Below are 24,825 nucleotides of genomic sequence, written 5' to 3' on the forward strand. Positions count from 1 at the left end.
CCCCACCCTCCCCCATCCAGACCACCTTCTCTCCACTGCCTCCAACCTGTCCTGCTGTTGTCGCCCCCAAGCCTTGGCTGCTCCTGCTGATGCCTCTTTCTGGAACACTCTTCTCATTTTGCTCTGACCATCCTATCCCAACCGACACAACTTTTAAGACTTGGTTCCAGTACTAACCTCTTCTGTGAAGCTTTTCCCAGTGCCCCAGGTCTAAGTAACCATTCCTTCTTTAATACCTGTTTGTTCCATGAACAATGGCCATTTTAAAAACCATGCTTAAGTCTTCTTAAAGGCCAAGAACCATTGTCTTATTTATTTACATACACATTTATTTAAGGATCAGCACCTGGCATAGAGTCTGGAAGGAAGGGAGGGAGGGTCGAAAGAAAAAATGGCATCTATTTGTATGCTAATGGGCCAAAAGGAGGGGTACTATCAGTGGGCATGAACACATCAGTGGATCTCTATGGCCCCTGGCTCCAGTAATCTCAACGAGAAAATCGTCCTAGCACAAAACCATCAGTTTCTCATAGACCTAGGACATCATCAAACCTCTGCTGCACAGAGAGACACTGTCCAGATGTCACAGAGACTCAGTGGTCTGAGACAGCAGCAGAAGAACCCCTCAAAGCTACACCCGAGAGTTTACTTACAACCCCTACAGTTTCTCTAGCTTCCCATTTTTTCAAAACTTATCCTCACCTTTGAAAGATTCTCTCAAGTCTCACCATGGCTTGGAAGTCTTTTCAGTTTGGCGGAGACAACGTTTTAAGACTCACAATAATCTGAGCCCAGCAGATTAAGCGCAGGAGCTCCGGGATCCTGACTCTGCTCTTAGCTCTGTGATGTTAGACAACCTGCTTAACTCATCTGTGTCTCGGTCCACTGGCCCGTGCTGCGAGGACAGTGATGGCACTGACCATGGAGCTGTGAAGTAGAGTAAATGTTTGGAATAGCTCTTAACATGGAAAGAGCAGTAAATCCGTGTTAATATTTGATATTATAAATTGTTAATATTATGTGTTAGTTAATATTATAGACAAGAACTGCTGAATCCTCTTCCTTCATCATTCCTTTCCTGAAACAGGAAGAATGTAGGTGCCTCTGTTTTAATTAGCATAACATTGAGAATATACGTTCACCTTCTGTATAAACAAACAAGTCTACACTTAAGTTACAAAATGAGCTTTCCCATCTACAAATCCTATGGTATTTGTCCCTTCTGGGTTGATATTAGCAATGGTGAAACTTGACAAAACGAGCAACCTTATATAATGGCAGAGAAATGGCAGGACAGCTTTGCCTATGATTTATTAAAATTCAAGCAAGGCATTCATTATCTGTCAGATGCACCAGAACATTTTCTTTCTTTCTTTCTTTCTTTCTTCTTTTTTTCTCCCTAAACTGGAATAAGCTGAAGACAACTATAAAGCTTATTTTCTATCTCATTCTCAAGTCCTTTGAACTCTTTAGTGAGTCTCTCCCAACTGAAGAGAGCAGCCATCAAAGAAGAGTCCATGTGTGGTAGGGGATTAGGTTAAACAACGACCTACAGGAATTCGGTAGCCATCGCTTTCCCTTCTATTCTCTTCCTAGAGGACCAGCCTTAGCCTCCTTCATAAATGAACTACAGAGAGCTCTCAAGAGGCTGGGGCTTTAAGCTAACAAGGAACTCCTGATGACATGCCTGAAGACGGGTTCCAGATTATGTCCCCAACAACGATGAATAAACAGGTCTATAGGTTTTATTTCACTTATGTGAAATCAACAAACCATTTTTATGCATGGGTTGTGCTTAAATTTTGAACATTCATGATTATTAATAAAAGAGCCCGTGTTAGCATTCACAAGTAAGTGTGATCCACAGACATCTTATAGCCTTACCAGAACAGAGTTCCGAAGTCCTCCGAGGAATGTGACCTGCTAGTTGAAAAGTTTTCTGGGTTTTCCCACAGCCTCTCTCTCTCCCCAGATTCTTCGTTCCCCCAGACACCTGCTGAGCCAGCCTATATTCTTGAGCAATGGAGCAGACAACTGACCTCACAGGGAGCACGACTGGGACAGAGCCCAGGGTTGTAACTCAGAACATGGTTGGTTTTGCTCTGCACGCTGTTTTCTCATGAATTCACTAGAGAGTTCACTTATTAAATAGCAATATTGCCCCCTCCCTCCATCTCGCAGAACTACTTTGAGGACATTAGGATTGACTATGAAGACAATTCTGAACTGTGAAGTGCCACACAGTTGTCACCCTGACTCTGCTCACTCCATAGCATGGGCATGAGTGTCAGCGGCCTCTAGTGTAGACTGCCTGAGTTTCGATCCAGGCTGCCATTCACTAATCATGACCTTAAACACATTAGTGCTTCCATTTCCTCATTTGTAAAATATAAAACAAAAGGGCAGCTGTATGAGACTTGAAAAAGATGACTAGAACCTGGAAAACATTCCGTCAAAGTTAGGCTGTGATCCAGGCAGGCCTTGTCAGTGGCTCCCACTTCTCCCACTTGGTTATGGATGACCTGTGAGGATGTTGAAGAAGAGAGAAATTCTAGCTCCACCTTTGGGGTCTCCCAGTCTTGTCATGGGAGACAGGGGTTCGTCTGACTCCCCTGCTCGGTCCTTCTGCCTTTACTGTTTCCCGTCTCTCCCTTGATGCATTTCCTATCATTGCATTTACTTTCATGGATGGCTTTAGTTATCAACCATGTGCCACAAGAGCTAAGACCCCCTCACCCAGAATTCAGCTCTCGCTGCAGGAAATCCCCAGGTAGTGTACTCCCTCCCCCCATTTCTGAATCTGTACCTCTTTCAACTAACCCCTCAACCTAATCACTGACCACACCGTGACAATTCTGCCAGAGAAACATCATACTCCACTTCTTGACATCTACACACATTTACTTCATTCATCTTGACTATGGCAGGAGCTTCCTAGGCATCTTAGTGCCTCCGGTCTCAACCCTTCTACCCACCACTCACTCATTCCCCATTCAGCCACCTGAGTTCTTCCATAGCTTTTATCTGTTCACCATATCCCTCTAGGAAAACCTTTAGTGGTTTCCCATTGCTGACTCAAGAATATCTTTTCTGGCCTACAGAGTAGAAGCAGTCCACAATTCTCCGACCTCAGCACAAAGAGAACTTGATGTGCCTTTAAACACATGCACCGCCTATTCCTCTCCACTTGTGCTCTCGTTTAGGGTAGGTGCCACCCCCCACCTACCCTACTCAACTATCCTACTCAACTTCTTCCTCATCCTTCTATGTCCAGCTCAAATGCTATTGACTACATGTTACATTCTCTGATTAATGATTCCCTGAGGAATTATTGTTCTTCAACTGGATATACACATCCTACGTAGGCTGAACCATAAGAATACAGTTTTAGTAGGTCAAAAGTGATCAACAACTTCAGATAGTTTAATCTAGAACAGTCTATTCCTCTTAGAGCATCTATCCTGCTCCTTTAGACTTGGTTAAGTGTATTCTTCACATATCTGTCTTCATCATCATGTGTTCAGTGCCTAGCAGACTGCCAGACAGGAAGGAGATGCTTAAAATGCTTGTAGAATTCAGGGTAATTGCTATTTATGGATTTTCAAACTTTGTTGAGCTCCCTTAAGTCTAGGTCTCAACTTTTCACTTTTCTGGGGTCTGACAAGGGAAAAGTTAGTCACTCAGGGCTGTTTCTCAAGACAGAAATGTAAGTCCTTTCTCTGTTTTTATCAGGACCCTGTTCTCTCTACTACCAGCTACCCCCAGGGTCATCCTTTGTTTAGGCAGCAAGTATGTAATTTGCAATGTTACCATTCAGGAAGTTCATTCATTTAATCATTCAGTCACAGTATGTAACTGGCATTTGGAATACAGTAGTAAATAAGGCAACTAGGGCCATGCACTTGGAGTGCCTTTGTTCTCTCGTCTAGTCTTCGAATATATTACCTCAAGAATCACCTGAAGAAATAGTGAACATTTATAAAAAATTTTGTATATTTAAATACTTTAAAGTATCTTATACATTTTAAGTTATATAAAACATTTAATTATAAGGTTAAATTGTTGCAAAGGATGTAATTTTTAATATATTTATATATTTAATGTTGTAACTTTAATCACTACATAATTTGAAATGTATATAGTGAGATTTGAATAACAACTTAATACCTATGACCAGCTATTAAAAAATATGAAATAATTATTTTGTAAAATTTTGCAATTTTAGATTTTTCTTTTTCCTCTTTGAACTCACATTTCCATTATACTTTGTCTCTGGATTTTATACATACACACACACACACACTCACACACACACACACATATGAAATCAAAACTGTGGAAGTACATATATAGCTCAATTTTTGAAAAATGTTCATCATATACTTTATTGGCAGACCAATAAGCCAAATTGCACTTTCTTTCAGGAAAGTTCTGCCTTTATTTTTTCAATTCAAATAACTGTGCTAATAAGCTTTATAAGAAATATATTTTTAAAATGGAGAAATAAGTTATAAAATAAACCTTGTAAAACAGATTATGAAAATTAGCTGAGATTAAAATACTATAGCTCTAATATATATAATCAATTTTCATAAATGTTAAAAGAGGATGAATCAATATGTTAGTTCTCATTAACTAATTTGAAATAAAGCAGTGAGTGTAAAATTCATGAAAAAACGATGGTATCATTTTTCTATTAGGAATGTGTGTCTCTCCCATTAAAATGCAGAGACTGGTAGAATGAAGCAAATATAATCCAGCTATATGCCATCTACAGGAGACACACTAGATTCAAGGTAAGCTGAAAGTAAAAGGATAGAAAAAATATACAAACAGTATCCAAAAGAGAGCTAGAGTGGCTATACAAGTATCAGACAAAATAAACTTAAAGACAAAATTTGTTACTAGAGCCAAAAAAGGACATAATAATAAAAGAGTCAATCCATCAGAAAGACAAAACAAATATAAACATAATGAACCTAACAACAGAGACCCCAATAACATAAAGTGTGAATCAGAAAATTCAACAATAATATTTGAAAACTTTCATAACCCACTTTCAATACTGGATAGAACAACTAGGAAGAAGATCAACATGGGAAAAACAAAATTTGAACACTATAAACCAACTAAATGTAACATGTCTATAGAACACTAATCAATTGCAGAATATATATTTTTGTCACATGTCAGAGCATATGTTAAGGATAGAGCATACACTAAGAAGCCATAAAACAAATCTCAATACATTTAAAATTATTTTAAATTATAAAATATATAATCTTTATTACCATGAAATAAAATATCATAATAGAAGAATTTTGAGAAATTCACAGATACGTAAAAATTTTTTTAAAAACTCTCCTAAGTATCAAATGGGCCAAAGAAAAAATCACAAGGCAAATAAGACTTGAGATAAATGAAAACAAAATAAAATAATAAAACTTATGAGATGCAACTAAAGCAGCAATCAGAGGAACATGTATAGCTATACTGCTTATATTTATACAGTAAATAAAAACCTCAAGTCAATAACCTAAACTTCTACCTTAAGAAAGTAGCAAAATAATAATAAACTAAAATTAAGGCAAGCAGAATGCATAAAATAATAAAGGTTGGAGTACAAATTAAATAGAGAATAGAAATAATAAGGAACAGCAATGAAACCGAAAGTTAGTTCCTTGAAAAAACATCAACAAGATTGACCAACCTGTACCTAGGCTGACCAAGAAAAGAAGAAAAGACTCAAATAACTAAAATAAAAAATAAAAGAATGGACCTCAGCACCAACTTCACAGAAATAAAAAGGATGGTAACTAATAGTATAAACAACGGTATGCCAACAAATTAGAAACCTGGACATGGGACAAATCCCCAAACAGAAACAACTGAAACTGCCTGACCTGTGGTGGCACAGTGGATAAAGCGTCGACCTGGAAATGCTGAGGTTGCCGGTTCGAAACCCTGGGCTTGCCTAGTCAAGGCACATATGGGAGTTGATGCTTCCAGCTCCTCCCCACCTTCTCTCTCTGTCTCTTTCTCCTCTCTCTCTCCCTCTCTGTCTCTCTCTCTCCCTTTCTCTCTTCTCTCTAAAATGAATAAATAAAATTAAAAAAAAACAACTGAAACTGAAATGAAAAATTTAAAGATACCTGTATAAACTTATACCAAGACATTGAATTAGCAATTTTAAAACTTTCCACAAAATAGAAGTCCAGGCTCAGATGGCTTCTCTAGTGAATACAATTACACATTTAAAAAAAAGAATGAACACCAATACTTTCACACACTTACAAAAATTAGAAGAGGAAGAAATACTTCCTAACCGGTTCTATGAGACTAGTATTACCTTGGCACCAAAACTAGACAAAAACATCCCTGATGACTATAGATGTAAATAACTTCAACAAAACACTAGCAATCCAAATCCATATATATGTACATATAGACTACATACCATGACAAGAATGATTTTCCCCAGAAATGCAAGAACAGTTTGAAGTCTGAAAAAGAATCAATGCAATACATTTTATTAACAGAAACTGCAATCATCTCAATAGAGGCAGAAAAAGCGTCACGTTTTGACTGATTACATAATAAAATGATAATATTTTGTATATGTTGAGCTAAAATACATTACTCAAGTTAATTTCACTGTTTCCTTTTCCTTTTGGAAGTGTGGCTACTAGAAAATTACCCATTAGACATGTATCTCACACGTGTAGCTACTATTACACTTCTACTAGACTGGGATGGCCTAGGATGGCCTCCAGTTTGAAGACCAGTGCTCTAACAGCATGAGGTGCCTCTCCTGCATAGCTCCCTAAGTCACTTATCAGGAAAGAAAACTGAGACTGAGAATGGTCAACATGTCCAGGTTAACACATTCCACCTGGTTGGCTGTCAGAGCAGGTCCTGGACTTCAGCTCTGTCCTCAAAGCCAGAGTTGGCCCTATTTACATCACCGGTCTTCCTTGGGGGTTGAGTAGTCATTGAAAATGCTTAATATTTAACTTGTAGAAATTTTTGTTCTTGTTTTTTAACTCCAGGAAGAATTTAGGCTCTCCTTTTCTATTTTTCATTTGGATGTATCTTTCCATTTCTGTCAATGGGACCTTACTATTACCGTTAGTTATCATTATCTATTTGCATGTTTTTGGTAATTTTTTTGTTTTTATTAATGCTTTTGTTATGCAACCCCCAGGACTACCACTCTGACCTGGATGGCTTCCTAGCTTACTTTCAGCTGCATGGCGGATGACAGCTAAGGTTTGTTTAGTTGTCTGAACATCTATTCTGTGTTAAATGTCATAGAAGATTCTCCATTTAAAATATTGCTAATCTTCGTCACAACAACCCCTACCCCACACACAATGGCTGTTGCTCTTTCTCCTTCAAAGATGAGAAAACTGAGGTTCTCAAAGTTTAACTGCAGAAGTTACTCAGTAACAGAGGGAGTTAGGACTAAAACCCAGGTCTCTGACCCCACAGCTCCTAGGAGCTCCTCATACACCTCCTCCATGTCACATTATGTCTTAATGTGACATAAATCAGGATCAACTCTGGGTCTAAAAACATTATAATTTTCACATGATTTGTGCCCTTACGTGAAAATTTGCTGACGTTTCTGTTTTTCCCCATAAAATGTTTATAATTTCTTTCTGTTGAAATTGAGATCTATTTTTCTTCATATTGTGTTGGTTTGTGTTTTGCAAACTTAATACAATGACTTTTGCTGTAAGATGAATTTTGGGTGCAGGAGGACATAAAGTTCTAGAGTTCTATTTAAAGCACCACCCTCAAAGTGGAGATTTAATGCAGGTACACTGAGAGCAGGGGGGACGATGCACTGACCTGAGCTCCTACTACCTACCCCGCTTTCCTCACAATGCTGTCTGTCTGTCCACGCTCCTGACACCCAGCCAGACCTCCTACAACGGCTGGTGATAATGCCTGCTACTGAACACACTCTCTGATTCTTTTTCTTACTCAACATTCATAGTCTCCAAAATAAATATTTAAAACTTTTCATCTTTTTTCTAAGATTCTAAAAATATTAAAACAAATTGGACAGATTTGGCCCTGGCTGTTGGCTCAGTGGTAGAGCTTTGGCTCAGGGTGTAGAAGTCCCGGGTTTGATTCCCAGTCAGGGCACACAGGAGAAGTCACCATCTGCTTCTCCACCTTCCCCCTCTTCTTCTTTCTCTGTCTCTGTCTCTGTCTATCTCTCTCTCTCCTTCTCTCTCTCTTCTTCTCCTGCAGCCTTGGCTCAAATGGTTCGAGCAAGTTGGCCCCAGGCATGAGGATGGTTCCATGGCCTACCTTCAGGTGTTAAATAAAATAGCTCAGTTGCCAAGTAATGGAGTAATGGCCCCATATAGGTAGAGCATCTCCTGTTAGGGGGCTTGCCAAGTGGATCCCAGTTGGGGGACATGTGGGAGTCTGTCTGCCTCCCCACTTCTTGCTTAATAAAAAATTAATAGATTTAATATTCTTCATCTACATAAAACCTAAATATTCAGCATTTAGTCAGAATGTATCTTCAGTTTTTTTTGCATAAACTAACATCAACGGAAGGAGTAAGCTTTCTAGATAGAATGTAAAATAAAATAATTAAATGCAGTATATTCAATCTGTACCACCAGGCCTCTTTGTTCTAATAGGAGAAAAATGAGGAAGCACATTTGAGGAGTATTTCTGAATTTTTGTGAGATATGTATTTTGAAAATAAGGTGCTTTCACTTTGAGATCACTACAACCAATGGTTAATCATTTAAAAGGATACAAAGGCTTATCCTTTCTATCCCTAATCCTTTGGTAGAAGTAGCAGCGTGGTCACTATGGCTCTGTTTTGCTCAGATAGGTTGCACATCTTTGGTAATAGCGTGGGGACAAGTCATGGAGCAGGAGCCTGAGAAATGGGGAGAAAGGGATATTAGGCCCAGGCTACAAAAACGACACAGGTAAATTACTTTGTTTCTAGGTTTTAGTTTTCCCACTATAAATAAGAATGTTGTTTCCTTTCTCTACTCACAAAGTATATTGTGACAAGTAAAGGAGATAATAAATAGAAATTCCATTTCAAGCTAGAATTACAGTGCGTTTCACTGTGTAATTTCTTCTATCCTCCTGCTGAATTTGCCTTACCTCAATGTACCCTAGTCATCTCAGGGCTCCACCCATGACCAGCCCAGCAATGCTATGTTGCAGCACGTAGGACTCTCATTTAGTAGGTCAGTTTCAGCCTTAAATCTCATTATTTATGACTCTGTCTAGACCAGGGGTAGTCAACCTACCGCCCACTTTTGTATCTCTGTTAGTAGTAAAATTTTCTAACTGCCCACCAGTTCCACAGTAATGGTGATTTATAAAGTAGGGAAGTAACTTTACTTTTTAAAATTTATAAAGCAGAGTTTCAGCAAGTTAAAGTATATAATAATAATTACTTACCAAGTACTTTATGTCGGATTTTCGCTGTTTGGCAGAATAAATCTTTATAAAACAGCTTACTATATAGTTAAATCTATCTTTTTATTTATATATACTTTGGTTACTCTGCTACCGCCCACCATGAAAGCTGGAACGCCCACTAGTGGGCGGTAGGGACCAGGTTGACTACCACTGGTCTAGACAATTAGGGCTGGGATTTATCACCACTAGTATCAACAGCAAACAATTATTTACAACCTCTCTGATTATGTACAGAACAATGTGTGTCTCCTGTTTTGTTCAGGGTTGTATCCCTAGCCCGTAGCACAGGATCTGGTGCATAGTAAGCACTCAATATTTAGTTTTTAGATAGAAAAAGGAATCAAAAAGATCTAGGAAAATAAAGGACTATATAAAACATAGCCAACACCTTTAAAGACCTATAATCTAGTCAAGTTGCCTAGGACTAAAGATAAAAGGCAAGAAACAATGGAATAGGTAAGTCAGTCTACACAAGTGCCCAGGGAGCACCATGGAAGGTACTAGAGAGATTGAAGACTTCTCTCTTAGGCAGAAGTACTGGAGTAGGATGACAAATCTCTAAAGCATTACAAAGAGTGACACCACCTGCAAGACATTTTATCATGGTTGAAGGTGATCTTTTATCATCAGCGAAAGATTCTAGGTCTTTCCCTGTGTCCGTGAGTCAGCCTACCCTGGACGGCCTGGACTGGTTTGCTTTTGGTGGGAGTAGTGAGAAGTGGTTGGAGTCTGGATATAATTTAAAGGTAGGCTAAACAGCATGTAAATGATGGCTTAGCTATGCTGGAAGAAAAATAGAAGTCAAGGGTGACCCCAAGGTATTTGGGCAACTAGCTACAATGGGGTGCCATTCATTGAAACAGAGATGGAGGCAGGGGAGTTCAATTTTGCACACGTGAAATTTGCGATGTCATGAAACGTTGGGATGTCTGTGAAGCCATGTTCTAAGCAGGCTGGGGAGAGGATCTGCTGTACCAGTGGAGGGGCAGGCCTTAGACCTCAGGTGGGAGCGGAGCGTGGGGCCTGGACAGGCCCTTCGTGTAGCAAGAGAGAAGATGAAGTGTACAGGGAAGAAGTGACTGGAAACGGGAGCAGTGAGGACCCGCTGAGCTCTCCTGTAACTGCTTCTGTTTCTCAGTTTAACAGAAAGCCTGAGAATGAGGTGGAAGAGGTTTAAAGATAAAGGAGAAGGTGTGAAATACTCAATGTCAGCTCATGACCTAATTTTGGGTCTCAAAATTAACCTAGCAATTTCACATCCATTTACTGTCTTAAAAAAGTAAATAGAATTTAAAAAATAGTTTGTTGCATGTATTTATTAAGAGTAAGAAATACTTAATACAAGCTTTATTTCAGTTGCATGTTTGTGTGCATAAATGAGTGTGTGTGTGTGTGTGTGTGTGTGTGTGTGTGTGTTTAAGTCTTAGGGGTTATAGCAAAAACATTTTTAAAAAACACTGGCTCGGGAAAGTGGGAAGAAATAAACAAGGGACTCTTATTAAAGTCAAGGACCGAGTTAATGGTCATAGAGATAATATTTTCATGTGAGAACGATTGTAATATAGACTCATAAGATCTTGATATTAGACCAGTTATAGGAGCACAGCCCGTCCCTAACCACCCACCTCCACTTCCTCCCTATGACTCCCGCTATAGGAAAACTTGTCGTTTGAATATTCTGAATGAGGGGATGCTTACCAGATTAAACGTTTTAGATTGCAGGGTGTAATTTCCCTCTTATTAAAAAATGGGGCCTTCATTAACACTAAGATGTTAATGCAGTGAGTGGAGGAGGGTCTGGGAGCTAGACTTTGAAATTTGGTGTTCTTAGTATGAAGTTGACCTTATGTATTACCAAACTGAAGGCTCCCTTCCATTTTGAGGAGCTCTGAATCCTCTAAAACCAGTGCCAGACATCAAGAAATCTTTTTTCCTTAAAACTTAGCCCAGAATGTCATGAATCAGCCTTTAAATGTATGCATTCTGCAATTTTAATGGATGATTGACTAAGGTGTATGCCTATATGTCCTTCCTCTTTCCAATGTGTTGTTGGGTCTGTAGCTGATTCCAATCAAATATAACTTTACTTAGAAAAAAAAAAAATTTGTTCATTTTTAAGACTTTGTATGCCTTGATTACTGAAAGCTTTTTTCCTATAAAATACATTAATAAATGTGTCAATAGGTGCTGTGACAATGACCATTTATAGTTTTAATTTCAAGGAGCTCAGTTTATTTTCTGGACAATGTAATTTAGAATAATAAAGTACTTCTCCAGTTCTATATTTTGCTTGTTAAAAATGGCTTTAAGATTATTAACTCAAACTAATTTTCTATTCACCTGACCAATTTTTGAATCACTTATGAATTTTTAAGTATTTTCTCCCTTATTTTAAAGGCAATATTACACTTAGTTCATTAGACGGGCTACCAGACATACACATTATATGTAAAACCTATTTCCCTCTAGCAATGTTGTTCTCTCTCTACTGTATTTATTCTGTTTTATTTAAATTTGAAGCACTGGAGTTACAAAAGTAGAAATGAAATTTAACTAAGAAAATGAGGGCTCATAAAAATGTACACTCTGCCTACATCAGTAAGTGTACACTAATTTATGACACTATTTAATCTTAGCCCAGTTGTAAATCAAAATCAAGTAGAGTGTGAATCCATTTTCTATCTCTCTGGGAGTACTCTATATTCTTGGATTCATTCAGTAGTTTCACTTCCCTAAGTGCCCAGAAAAAGTTGCAAAACAGGAACAAAAAATATCCATATATTTTATGCAATGTGGATACTTTGCTGTTATTTATCTAGTTCCTTAAATAATTTTCTGTAGGCAAAGGTTACTTTTTTACTATTTATTTGAGAGACAGAGAAACATACATTTGTTGTTCCACTTATTTACGCATTCATTGGTTGATTCTTGTATGTTCCCTGACCAGGAAGGCTTATGGGGAGGACGCTCTAACCAAATATGCGGTCAAGGCTGTAAAGTTTTTCTTTATGAAAGGAAATAGGCAAGATTAGTTCCTCTTCTATTGCTTCCAAGAAGAGCCCTCCCATGGAAAAGCTGTGTCCCCTTCCATTTGCAAGCCTCAACAAGTCTGTTGCTGAGTCAGAAGCTTCTTTTTTTCCCCCGGATGTGAGAACTCTTTTTCTCCCTCGAATTCATAAAGCTTCGGAAATGTTTAAATTAGTCTCCCTGGGGGTAAGGGGTGGGGATGGCAGACTGAATGTGGTGGGGAGGAGTCCCACACACAGCAGTCCTGATGACAGCACATTAAGTGCTTTTATGAAACAGGACGATTTGGAGCTGGCCCAGGGTTACCATGGGAGCTCGCCTGGGAACCTATTATATGCCTCTGTGTGGGTAAAACACCACAGGGAGCCGTGTCAGGTTCCAAGGACTTTGTTCCTCATTACTGGAGTGAAAATGTTTGGTATACAGCGGGGGCTGCATGTTTACCCTTACAGAAAACACCTTCACGTGGCTTCAGGACTGGATGACAGCACGCCAAGGAGAGGCTAAAACGGGAAACCAGCTCGAGGAGGCGCTTTCCAGGGTAACCCGGAGGGCTCCATGTCTGGGCCCACGGGCCCGGGCTGCAGCGAACCGCCCGGCCATCTGCAAGGCAACCCGCACAGGCGAGCCGGCCATAGGACCCCAGAGCCCAGGCCGAAGGCCAGAGGGACCGGTCACTGAGCCACCAGGTCTGGGGGCCGTTCCCAGTCGGACTCCCTGGCCTCAGTTTCCCCCGCGGGCCAGCCCCTCCCTGGGAAGGCCCAGTCTCCGGGACGGCCCTGTCCTTAGTGCCAGGCCTCACATGACCGCGGGTGGGGCGGAGGTGACACGAAGGAGGCGGGGCCGCGAGCGCGACCGGACGGGAGCGGCAAGGGGTGCGTTCGACCAGGAGCAGAAGAGGCCGTTGCCCCGGAATCGTCCGCGCCGCCCGCGCGTGCTCGCTTTCCCCCGCGCGCGCACGCGCGCGCGCCCGTGGCTCCGAATCCAGTGAGCCGCCCGCCACCGCCACCAGCCGTCCCTTTTCCCTGGGCTTGGAGGGCCCAGCAAGACACGCCGCGCGCTCCCGCGCCCCTCGGCTCCGCCTCCCGGGGGCGCGAGCGCATCGCCGACGGAGCCTGCATAATAATGAGGGGCGGGGCGGGGGCGGGGCAGCGGGGGCGCGGCGGCCCCGCGCCAGCGCGTGCCGGGACGCACCGCGGGGGGCGGCGCGATTGTGAGGTGGCGCTGACGCACGTTCCGGGGTTCTTAAGCGGCCAGGGCGGCGGCGGCGGTGCCCGAGCCCATCTCGGGAGGCGGCGGTGGCCCCCGCGAGGGGTGGCGGGGCCGAAGCCGGTGCCCCTGCCTCAATCACCGTGTCCCGCTTTCACTGACTCCCCCTCCTTCCACCAGGGCCGCGCCGCCCAGATCTGGTGGCTTCTCCGGCGGGCAGCGGACAGGGCGCGTCCCCTCCCGTGGCCGCCGGCCTGATAAATGAGGGAGTCCGGGTTTGGGGTGCCGCACACCGCCCCGATCCGAAGCAGCAGCCCCGGGTCCCGGGGCGGCGGCGGGGCGTACCGTCCTGACGCCGCGGCCGCCGCCCCGCTGCCCTCAGCCACGCCCTTCGGCCCGCTCTCGCCGCCGCCGTCGCCTGTCACCGGGCTCTCGGAGGCCGCCTCCCCCTTCCCCGTCCCCCTCGGCCGCGGCAGCGCGGGCAGCGCGGCCGCCGCCGCTTCCTCCCCGTCCCCGTGCCCGGCGCACCGGCAGACCATGCAGGATGAGCTGCTGCTGGGGCTGACACAGCCGCCGGCGCGGCCGCTCTCGGGGGCGGTGGCCGCGGAGCAGCTCCCCAGCCACCACCCCGGCGGCGGCACGAACGCGGGTGTGACCCACCTCCTCCCCTCCCAGGACTTCAAACCGAGTCTGCACCACCCCGCCTCCGCCTCCGCCTCCTCCCGCCGCGGCTGCCGCGCCTCCTCCCCGCAGGACTTCAGTCGGCGGCAGGAGCAGCAGCTGAGCAGCCAGAAGAGGAAGGACTTCAGCCCTCCGCACCTTCCCCAGCCTCCGGACTCGAAGCCGCCGCCGCTCCGCCGTCCCGGCCGGTTCAGCCCGCCGCCGCTGCCCGGCCCGCCCCTCCAGCCGGCGCCGCTCGCCCCGCGCCAGCCGCCGCCGCCGCCGCCGCTCAGCCTCCCGCACCCGCACCTCCCGCGGCAGGACTTCGCCCCTCGCCAGCGCCCGGCCGACCTGCCCTCGCTCCCGCCGCTCCAGCCTTCGCCGCCCGCAGCCCCGCGGCGCCGCCACGGAGGTGCGGGCAGCCCTCGCAAGACCCCGGCCGCAGGCGAGGGCAGCGCCGCCGAGCCCCCCAATGCGGGCTTGGCCCCCTCGACGCCGCCGGTGAACCCCGCGCCGGGCTCCATGGAGTCGCCCAACCACCCTCTGCTAAACAGCCCCAGCAACCTCCTGCCCGGCGGGGCGCTCGGCGCGGGCGCCTTCGGCAGCCTGCAGAGCCCGGACCTTCCGCACCCGGGCGGCGGCGGCGGCGGGGGGCCCCCCGGAGGTGCAGGGGGAGGCGGCTCCGCGTCGCCGCCGCCGCTGCCCGGCTTCGGCACCCCCTGGTCGGTGCAGACCGCGTCGCCGCCGCCCCAGCCTCAGCCCCAGCAGCCGCCCCAGCAGCAGCCGCCGCCGCCGCCCCAGCAGCCGCCGCCGCCGCCGCCCCAGCAGCCCGGCTCCTCGGCCGCCACCCCGGGCGGCGGCGGCGGCTCGCTCAGCGCCATGCCGCCGCCCAGCCCCGACCCGGAGAACGGCTTCTACCCCGGGCTGCAGTCGTCCATGAACCCGGCCTTCTTCCCGAGCTTCTCGCCCGTGTCCCCGCACGGCTGCGCGGGGCTCAGCGTGCCGGCCGGCGGCGGGGGAGGCGGCGGCGGCGGCGGCGGCTTCGGCGGCCCCTTCTCGGCGGCCGCGGTGCCCCCGCCGCCGCCGCCCGCCATGAATCTAGCGCAGCAGCCGGCCGCCCCGCCCGCGGCGCCGCAGCAGCCGCCGAGCCGGAGGTCGCCCGTCAGCCCGCAGCTCCAGCAGCAGCACCAGGCGGCGGCGGCCGCCTTCCTGCAGCAGCGGAACTCCTACAACCACCACCAGGTGCGGCGGGCGCGGGCGGCGGGCGCGCACCCGGGTGCCCGGGAAGGGGCGACGGCGGGGCGACGGGGGTTACTCGCCCCAGTGACAGGGGGCCGGGGGACGGAAAGCGGGGCCGGGCTCGGGACGGCAGTCCCCGGCGGGGCGGGGCAGGCGGGCGGCGGCGGCGGCCACCGGGGGTTGTGCCGCCCCGCAGACCGGTTCGCGCAGGAAGCCGCGGCCGGGCGCCCCCTCGAGCGCCGGGAGCACCGGTGGGGCCGGTGACGGCGGGCGGGGCCTCGCCTCGCGCGCCCCTCGCCGCGGGCCACCCTCGCGGCCGCCGCCCCGTCGCCTGGCCGGCTGTGCCGGGGCGCCTGGGTCCCGGGAGCCGCGCAGGAACGGGCCGGGGACGCGGCGCCGGCAGGCTCGGGCGGCGACCTCGGCGGAGCGGCTGTGGGAAGCGGACCTGAGAAGGAGGGCGATGGTGACCGGGACGGTGCGTGCCGTCCCGGGAGGCAACCCGCGGGAACGCTCTTTCTCTCGAGTCCGTTTCGCTCTCAGCTGGCCGGCGGCGGCCCCGAGGACCGGCGGCTGGACAGGGACGGCCGGCCGAGCGCCCGTCACCGCCGCCCCGCGGGCCGCGTCCGACGACTTGAGAGAGAAGCGGGTGGCGCGGCTCCCGCAGCTTCCACCGAGACGCGCTCTTGGGTCACACGGGCGGGTTTTCATACAGAATTAGCATCCGGCCCGGGGTTTTCCCCCTAAGGGGAGACTTGGGAACACCTTGCCGGTGGCCTTAACCGCCACCCGAGTGACCCGCGTTTGTTTCGAGTGGGCGGCGTAATTGTGAAATAACCGGGCCGGGCTGTCGTGCATCGGCCGTTCCCACTGAAAACGTGCCTGTAGCCCCCCCCCCCCCCCCCCCGGTGCCATGCCGGGGTGACCGCAGGCCGGGTGGGTTGACATTGAAAGAGTCTGTTGTTCTGGTTCTGACCCAGCCAGCACTTACGATGGCGACCGTCCTGTGTAAGGTCGTTGTCGCGATGAAGGGTTGGGGGAGAAGCGGCGGTGGACCTTAACCAGTGATTCCTATACTCGGGGAACTCTTCCCTTCACCCTGCTGAAGTTTCCAGCGGTTGACCTTTTAAAGGGGTGAAGAACTATCTAAATTAGCCGAAGCGACAATTAAACAGTTGATTTAAATTCATCAGAGCAACAGTTAACAGGTTTTGTGTTGTTGTTATTGAAATTGAATCCCTGGTTTCTCCCTGAGAAAGGAGAACTTGGCCTGGAAGGATTGAAAATGGAGAATTTTGAAACACTCCACTTTTTCATGATTTGCATAATGTTAAATAACTGTCTTTTGTATGTCAGGGTCATCGTCGTCCTCTATTTCGTTTTCTGTTTCTTCTTGTTGTTTTTTTTTTTTTTAAACTGGTAACTTGCCACAGAAAATTACAGGGTTTTATTTTGAATTCATAAAGCCGTGATGTGTAGAACATTAGAGAGCCATGTACCATGATCCGTATTTAGCTATAAGCTGCTTTTTGTCAGAAGATGGGTCTGGTGGTGAGTGTGAGAGGTCACACAGCTGTCACGTGGAGTTTCAGATCGGGGAGAACTGGGAGAGCCCTGTTGTCAGCGAGGAAGAGTGGGCCGAGAGCGATTTCCCATGGTCCCTGAGCTGTGCTTTCGAACTGTGTGGAGGGTGACCCGGTCCTGTAGATTTCATGATTGCATTAGCATTTAAGAAAACAGTGTTTATACTACGTATCAGGTTGGGTTTCCTTGTCTTGTGAGAGGCGGGTTGATTTTAAGGATGCTGTATTTATTGACTAGAGTAACTGCATGGTCCTATACTTAGCGTTGGCTACATGTTACCACAAAATTATTAAACTGTGAGCTTTTTTGATAACATAATTGCTGGCAATTAATACATTTTAAAAACCTCCAATTAGAGGCTTTGAGTGGGTTTTCTTTTCTTTGATGATATAACTTTTTTGCATGTGTTCTAGTTTGGAATATAATTTACTTTTGGAAATGAATGAAGTTAGAGAGACTTATGTTATTAAGATCTTTGCTAGAATACTCAAAGCATATTGTAGCTTATTTTTGTATATCTCAGTGGATCCACCTATGGGTAACATTAGATAATTGCTTAACAGTTCACAGAAAGTGAAAAGAAAAACACACAAAAGCACTTTAAAAGAAACTACACTAAAACTGGAATAAAACATCTTAAGAGTTCAGTAAACAGTGCAGAAAAGGACATATTTTCTATGTTGTCCCTATCCCAAAAGTCCTCTTTTAATTTGTACAACAGAATAATAATACCAAAACATACTATTATTCACTTTTGCAGTGATGCAACTTGTTTTGGAAACTTTACAGTCTAAATATTTCACTCTTATAGTTGGTATATTTTGATTAATCAAGACCAAATTTTCAGTTGTGTGCTTAGCAGGATGTGGTTGCTTTAAGATCACAATGTAAGGTGTATCTCTAACGATCTTCAAAGTTAATTTCAATTTAGATGCATTTTTTCCTTCATATTTGTCATGTATATGACATGATCTCTGAAGGGAAAAAATTAAGTGCATGAGTCTATTTTAGTAATTGTCATGACTGATAATTTACAGTAGACCAGAGGATGAAAACTCAGCTCACATTAAATAAATGTTTAATATAGCAAGACCTCAAGTTTTTTGTAAGTAGTTTAAGGATGTATTCTGTATATTCTATTTTTCATTTTTTAGAAATCATAAATTCTTAGCTCAGGTCTAAAATTTGAATTTTAATTATCCACTCTTTAAATGCCTACCATTTAAGTAGCTATGTTTTCCCCAGCCTCTTCTGAAACAATCTCCTTGGAGCAACCATCAGAGCAGTGGCTGGGGCACTGGAAGTATGTCCTGGGGAGCAATGCATGGCAGAGATCATCGTAGAACTGGAAACATGGGCATTCCAGGAACTATGAATCAGATATCGCCACTGAAAAAACCATTTTCTGGTAATGTCATAGCACCTCCGAAATTTACTCGCTCTACTCCATCACTGACGCCCAAATCTTGGATTGAAGACAATGTGTTCAGAACAGACAACAATAGTAATACACTGTTACCCTTACAGGTAAGAATGGTATGTAAATGATCTTATTTCTAACGTTAATCTTTCAGAATTGGAAATTGGGTGGTGGTGGTGGTAGTAGTAGTTGGTAAAAATTAATGGATTAAAAAATGTTTTAATTTTTAAGCATATATAATTTCATTATCGAAGGATAAAATACCTGTACAAAGAAAATTGGCACTATAAAAATTCTGTAAGCACGCAATAGAACATAAACTTCATAAAGTATAAAAATACTTGCTGTATTCCTTAAATACATCTAGAAACTTTTAATTGGCAACTCCTTAAGAATGCTTTAACGTATTAATCTTTAACAGGCCACAAATAAGAGTTACTCCTACAATATAGCTAAACTAAAATGTTCACAATGATCAGCTGTATATGTATGAGAATATATTTAGTACAGCTGAGATTATGGCAAAATAATATTAGAGCTTTTTATTTTTACATCAAATTAAAAGACACGTTAAAATTTGTCTTTACTTGATTCAATGGCTTTTTTCCTAAATGTGGCTTAATAGTTATGATGATGAACATTTTTTCAGGCCTTCTAGTATTTTGTTAAAAATGCAGATTAATGAAACTTCCTTGAGGCTATTTAAAATAAAAGGTTTTTTTTCCCCTAAAACCTTAGAAGATGGAATAAGATGAAAGAACTTTGTTTTTTGTTGTTGTTTTTTTCTTCCTTTCTTTTATGTGGGTGGGTGTGGGGAAGAGAACTGCTTATTTCTGATGAAAACTTCTATGCTATTGAAGGTGAGATCTAGTTTGCAGTTACCAGCTTGGGGCTCAGATTCACTCCAAGATAGTTGGTGCACTGCAGCCGGAACATCCAGAATAGACCAGGTAGGCTGCACAGTGTATATTTATCAGGATTTGGGCTAGGAGTGTAGTGTTTACATTATGAGGAGGATTTATTATTTACTTTCTGATTATACCTACTTAAGTCTATGTCAGAGAGCATTAAAGCAATTTAGTTTTAAAGGGTCACTTGATTTAAACTATTTAATATAAAATGCTTTGTTTTTGTATTGAAAAGTAATTCATAATCATTTTATGTTTTTAAAACATAATGAATTTGTTTTTGGAAAAAGGAATTATATTCCTAAGAGCACCTGGCTTTAAACATCATTCAAATGGGATATCTCCTTTCAAAATTATTTGCAATTGGATACAAAATCATGTTTACTTAACCTCTGACTTAACATTTCATCAGTGTTTTACAAATTTCTTAGTAAATTTTTTCATGAAATCTGCTACTTTGGTCTTGAGATATATTTCTTTAAAAAGCCCTATCTTAGTTGGGCTTTTTCAACTAGATAAAAAGCTTTAAGGTACAGTATTTTTCTAAATTTTATTATTGCTCATATATTGGCTTCTTCCATATATCAGTTTCCAAAGCTGGCCTTTGTAGTGACAAAATGCAATCTCTCTTCCTACATTTGAATGCATACTGGGTACTAAGTGATAAGAATTGTTACAGGATAGATACAAAACTCAGTCCTGACATATGAGGAGTCTTTTCTACGAACTCAAGTTTGAATGAACACAGAGTTCACATGGGAGTCCACTGAATGGAGCTGAGTTGTCTTGAACTGAGGCTCTTCCTTATATACATGGGGTGGTTTTACAAGTAATGACTGTATTAACAGATGAGTAATATGCTTGTCAATAGCATTCTAATCTGGACGGTTAGCAGTAACTTCAATAAGCAGCCTCCCCACTTGTTTCAGACAAGTCCTACCTATTTACCAAAGTAGCCCTGCCAGGATCTCCACTTAGATATAAGAAGTCATCTCATGTAATTTGTAACTTATTGTCTTGTTAGTGTAAGTTAGCTAGCTGCTTATTTCTACTCGTCCTCATCCTGCTTTGGTTAGGCCACATCAGTATCGTTTTTGTGGTAGCATTTCTGTGTAATTCAAACTGATTATATAAATAAATGCCTAGGAGATGGTGTTTGAGGAAAGAAAAATTATCATTCTTTTGGAGGTGTCAAGGGACATATTTTTAGAAAGGAAGAGACAAAATGATTCCAAGATAATAGAATACACACAAGAGAGGGGTGTGTATCTCCAGAGCAGAAAGAAGACAGATTAGCTGTCATTGAAAGGGCCCCGTGGGCTGGGGGAGGGAGGACTGTATTGAGAAAATAGCTTGCTGAGAAGGTGTCGTTGGTGGAATGCCAGAGCGCAGAGGCGATGAAAGGCAGCCTGAAGCGTGGGTTCTGCAGAGCTGCTCCGGGCTGTCCCGGGAGAGGGCCTCCAGTCCTCCCATTCAGACTACAGCCAGGGCCACTCTGCCTTTACCTGTTTTATAGTCGAGGGTTTCAAGTAAATGAATTCATTTTGGTGATGAAAGTTTTGGATTTGTTCTTGTTAATTGCTGAGATATTGACATTCCCGATGGCCTCACGAGCAAGAGATTTAATGTGATCATTTGAAGACAGTGATTAAGAAAAAGATAGTGAAAAGTGAACTAAACTGAGAGGAAAGGCGGTTTGAAAGCGGCATTATCTTCCTCTCACAATCTTTAGGGTGTTGTATGACACCGTGTGTAGGCCTTCCTCAGTGTGGGTCGTAGTCTCGTTATGAAAGGAGAATCAAGAACTGGGTCGTGGAAGGCCTTGGTGGCTCTACACTTTCTCTGCTCTCTTTGGCCATTTCTTTTCCTCCCTCCTCCCTGCACCCTACTACACAACCCACCCCCTTATTTTTAGAATTCAAGGCTCTTGATTTCTTGAGGGGAAAGGTTGGGTATTGACTGGCTCTGAGCCGTGGGGGGATAGTCTATGCCCTCTCCACTGGTCCTGGAAACGGTGTTGTCTCCTTTGAGTACCCTTATGGGACTTACATAAAGTTTGTTCTGTTTCTACCATAAAAGGTTGAGGTATTTGAAGTTGAGGTTCTTAAAAATACAGCAGCAGCTACAAGCTTTAATTGGTATCTTAAACCGGTGGGTAGTTTTTCACTATTTGGCAAAGTTAAAATTATAGAAAATACTTAGCACTTAAATATCTGGAAAGATTATTTTCATCTCTAATCCTTTTGCATCATATACACCATTTTAATACTAATAAATTTTAGTTAACAAATACATTATTTTAAAACATTTAAGTTTTTATTTCCTTTAGTCTCAAATTGATTAGGCCTAAAAAATACTAAATTCCAGAACTGAAGTCTTCATTCTTTTTTTTTTTTCCTTAAGTGAGAAGTGGGGAGGCAGGTAGACTCCTCCCTCATATGCCCCAACTGGATCTACCGGCAAGCCCCCTATGGGAGGTTGCTCTGCCCATTTGGGGCCTCTGCTCCATTGCTTGGCAACCAAGCTATTTTAGTGCCTGAAGTGGAGGCCATGGAACCATCCTCAGTGCCTTGGGGCCAACTTGCTTCAACCCAGCCATGGCTTCTGGAGGAGAAGACAGGGATGGAGAGAGAGAAGGGAAAGGGGGAGGGGTGGAGAAGCCAGTGGTTGCTTCTGTGTGCACCCTGACCAGGAATCAAACCGAGGACATCCACACACTGGGCTACATGCTAGCACTGAGCCAACAATCAGGGCCAAAGCCTTCATTCTTAAACCTAGATATTTCAGGGCTTACCTATGATTGATTGAATTTAGTAAATGGGAAAGAAATAGCTTTATAGATTGGTTTCATTTCAGGTGTATGTAAAATTTTTAGATTGGCATGTCCTTATTTTAAATAACTGAATTTTTATGAAAAATGCTCAAATTTAAAACTTTTAAAAACAAATATAAATTATTGTGCACATTTCTGACTTTAAAATGAATATTAGATATCTCTTTAAGTTTAAGAATTATTTTTTTAAAACCATATTAGCTAATTACCCTTGCAAGAAATCATATTCAAAAGTGTGAATTCTATATTAATTCATTTCCTTTAGATGTTAAGGTTGCAGTCTATTTATTAACACTTGTGTATTTTAAGTCAAAGAGTAAACATACTATAACTGAGGTTATTACTTACAGGTTTTTATATAGTCCATCAGTTCTTTGTACATGAAACATCAGGGCTTTAAAACTGTGCTGTCATGGGGGAAGCCTGTGAGCTGGATGTTGCCTTGTCCTCTAGCTGGGGCTTATTAGTATAGTCAACTCTAGACTTCTGCTCCATGGACGTTCTGCCGCGGTCCTTGAGCATGTCACATAAACTACCTTGAATTAATTGAAGGTATTATATGCCAATCTTTAAAATTCAGGGTGTTATGATAATGTGATAAATGATACAATGGACACCTCTTTCAGAAAAATATATTATTTGGAGTCTTAATTCACGTTACGTAATAAACAATACACAGTAGTAGACCAAGTGTACTTTTCATTTAATAAAGAACTTCTTAAATTGTTAAACTACATGAGCTTCAGGCCATTGGTGGTCGCCAAACCATTGCACCTATTGAAAATGAGAGAGAATGGTCTCTCTTACACATATTTATGTAATGAATTCTTTCTTTTTACATTTACTGTCCTGTGTTCAGTTCTTTAATTATACTAATATATATATATATATATATATATATATATATATATATATATATATATATATATTCTTACAGCAGTGTTTTCTACTTCCCTGTCCATTTTCTTTAACCCTTCTGGCTTCTAGACTAGCTTTGTCCATTTGAGTTTTTTAAAATTATGAAAATTTTTTTTTTTCAGAATCACTGTTAATAGTACTTTGTTGAGGATCAGAATCATAAGGCAGTTTAAGAAATGAATGTTCATTATGTATGTGGTAGTGTTTTAATTACTCTTGGGATAATTAGGGGAAAATACTATTCCCTACCATTGGAAAGGTGAAAGTCCGGTGGGATGAAGAAGGGGTATCTGTGTGGACCCAGTAGAGAAGAGGGGAGAGTATGCCACTGAGTGCTGTGTTTCATAGTGAGGCAGAGTATTCCCACCTGAGCTGCTAATTCAGTGCACTAGCAGTGTGGGATCAGGAGTGGATCATCAGTATTCAAGTAAAGTTGAGGAAAATATTAGCAAAACTTTGCTTATTTATTTTAAAACTGGAGAGCTAAACACAGAAATAATTTTTGTACTTAGGCAGAAGAATACATGCTCAAGCATCTGGTATATCTTCAAATATGAGGATATGGAGTTTTCTGTAATATATCTTGTTCTTTTTCTTTGGGAGAATACTTCATTGACAAGAGGGAAGGGTTCTACTTGACCACTTTTTTTTTCTTTTGAAATAGAACAGGGTTTTAGCTTTATTAAAGCAAAAATATGACATCCCATAAAAAGTTCCCTTTTAATTGATTTGGAATTCCTCTTGTACTAATTGTTTTATTGTTGACTTAATTATTTTCCAGTGTTTATCATCTTTTCTCAGGCCATCCTTTTTTAAGATTATGATTACTTTGTGTTTATTGTCTTTTTCAGTTTTTCTAGGAATTTACTGTCATTTCTATAAGCTTTTGTGGTAAATGCCTGGGTTTACAAATAAGCAATAAAATATCAGAATATAAGATATAGCTTTTCCACCAATGCTTTTTAATTTTTACCAGTTCGTTGTTGTGGGATTCTGTTATCTCAGTTTCTGAAAGCCCATTTAGTTGATTCTTTGGTTTTCCTGTTTAAAGTAGGTTGAAGTAAACATCTTTATAGAGATTCTTATTTGAAATATCTTGGCGGTTTTCAAATAATCATGTAGCAATAAATGTAACTATGATTTTCCATTTATGCTAATTAGTACTGTTGTGTTCATGGTTACTTTAAAATGGTTTCAGGATTCCAATTTGGTTTTTAAACCAATGGCAGTTTGTGTAAACACAAATTTTTCTGATATTTGTATTTTAGGATGCATAAGTGTTCTACAATCATATTTGTTTCTTTTTTCTGTTTTTTGTTTTTTTTAGCAGTCAGATTTTGATTCTTCACATTTTATTTATAAATGAGCCATTTTTTTAAACATGTACATGTAGGTCTCATAAAATCCAAATAGCAATTTTGCAGTGTCATGAGTTCTTTGTGTTGGGTGCTTTAAAATCATGTGGGATGCTGATGATGAGTAACAAAGTAAAACAAAGCTGATAGTTTTTACAGAGCTTTGCTATTTTCTTTGCTGAAGTAGGACTTTGTTTCATGGAG

General features: G+C 43.2%; 1 protein-coding gene across 6 annotated transcripts in view; it reads left to right on the forward strand.

The window, feature by feature from the left end:
- The first annotated feature begins 13,843 nt into the window (after positions 1–13,843).
- The window catches only part of CPEB2 (cytoplasmic polyadenylation element binding protein 2), a 62,801-nt gene continuing 51,819 nt past the window's right edge, over positions 13,844–24,825 (forward strand). For 2 of the 6 annotated variants that reach the window (XM_066387181.1, XM_066387182.1), the window contains exons 1-3: positions 13,844–15,609; positions 18,433–18,714; positions 19,468–19,557. In XM_066387181.1, the coding sequence (XP_066243278.1) occupies positions 13,969–15,609; positions 18,433–18,714; positions 19,468–19,557 (2,013 nt within the window). In that variant the 5' untranslated portion in view covers positions 13,844–13,968. Of the gene's footprint in view, positions 15,610–18,432; positions 18,724–19,467; positions 19,558–24,825 lie in introns of all 6 variants that reach the window. The other 4 variants (XM_066387183.1, XM_066387185.1, XM_066387184.1 and 1 more) reach the window with 2 other exon arrangements.

This window comes from Saccopteryx leptura, chromosome 5 (genome assembly GCF_036850995.1).
Source record: "Saccopteryx leptura isolate mSacLep1 chromosome 5, mSacLep1_pri_phased_curated, whole genome shotgun sequence".
Taxonomy (NCBI): Eukaryota; Metazoa; Chordata; class Mammalia; order Chiroptera; family Emballonuridae; genus Saccopteryx; species Saccopteryx leptura.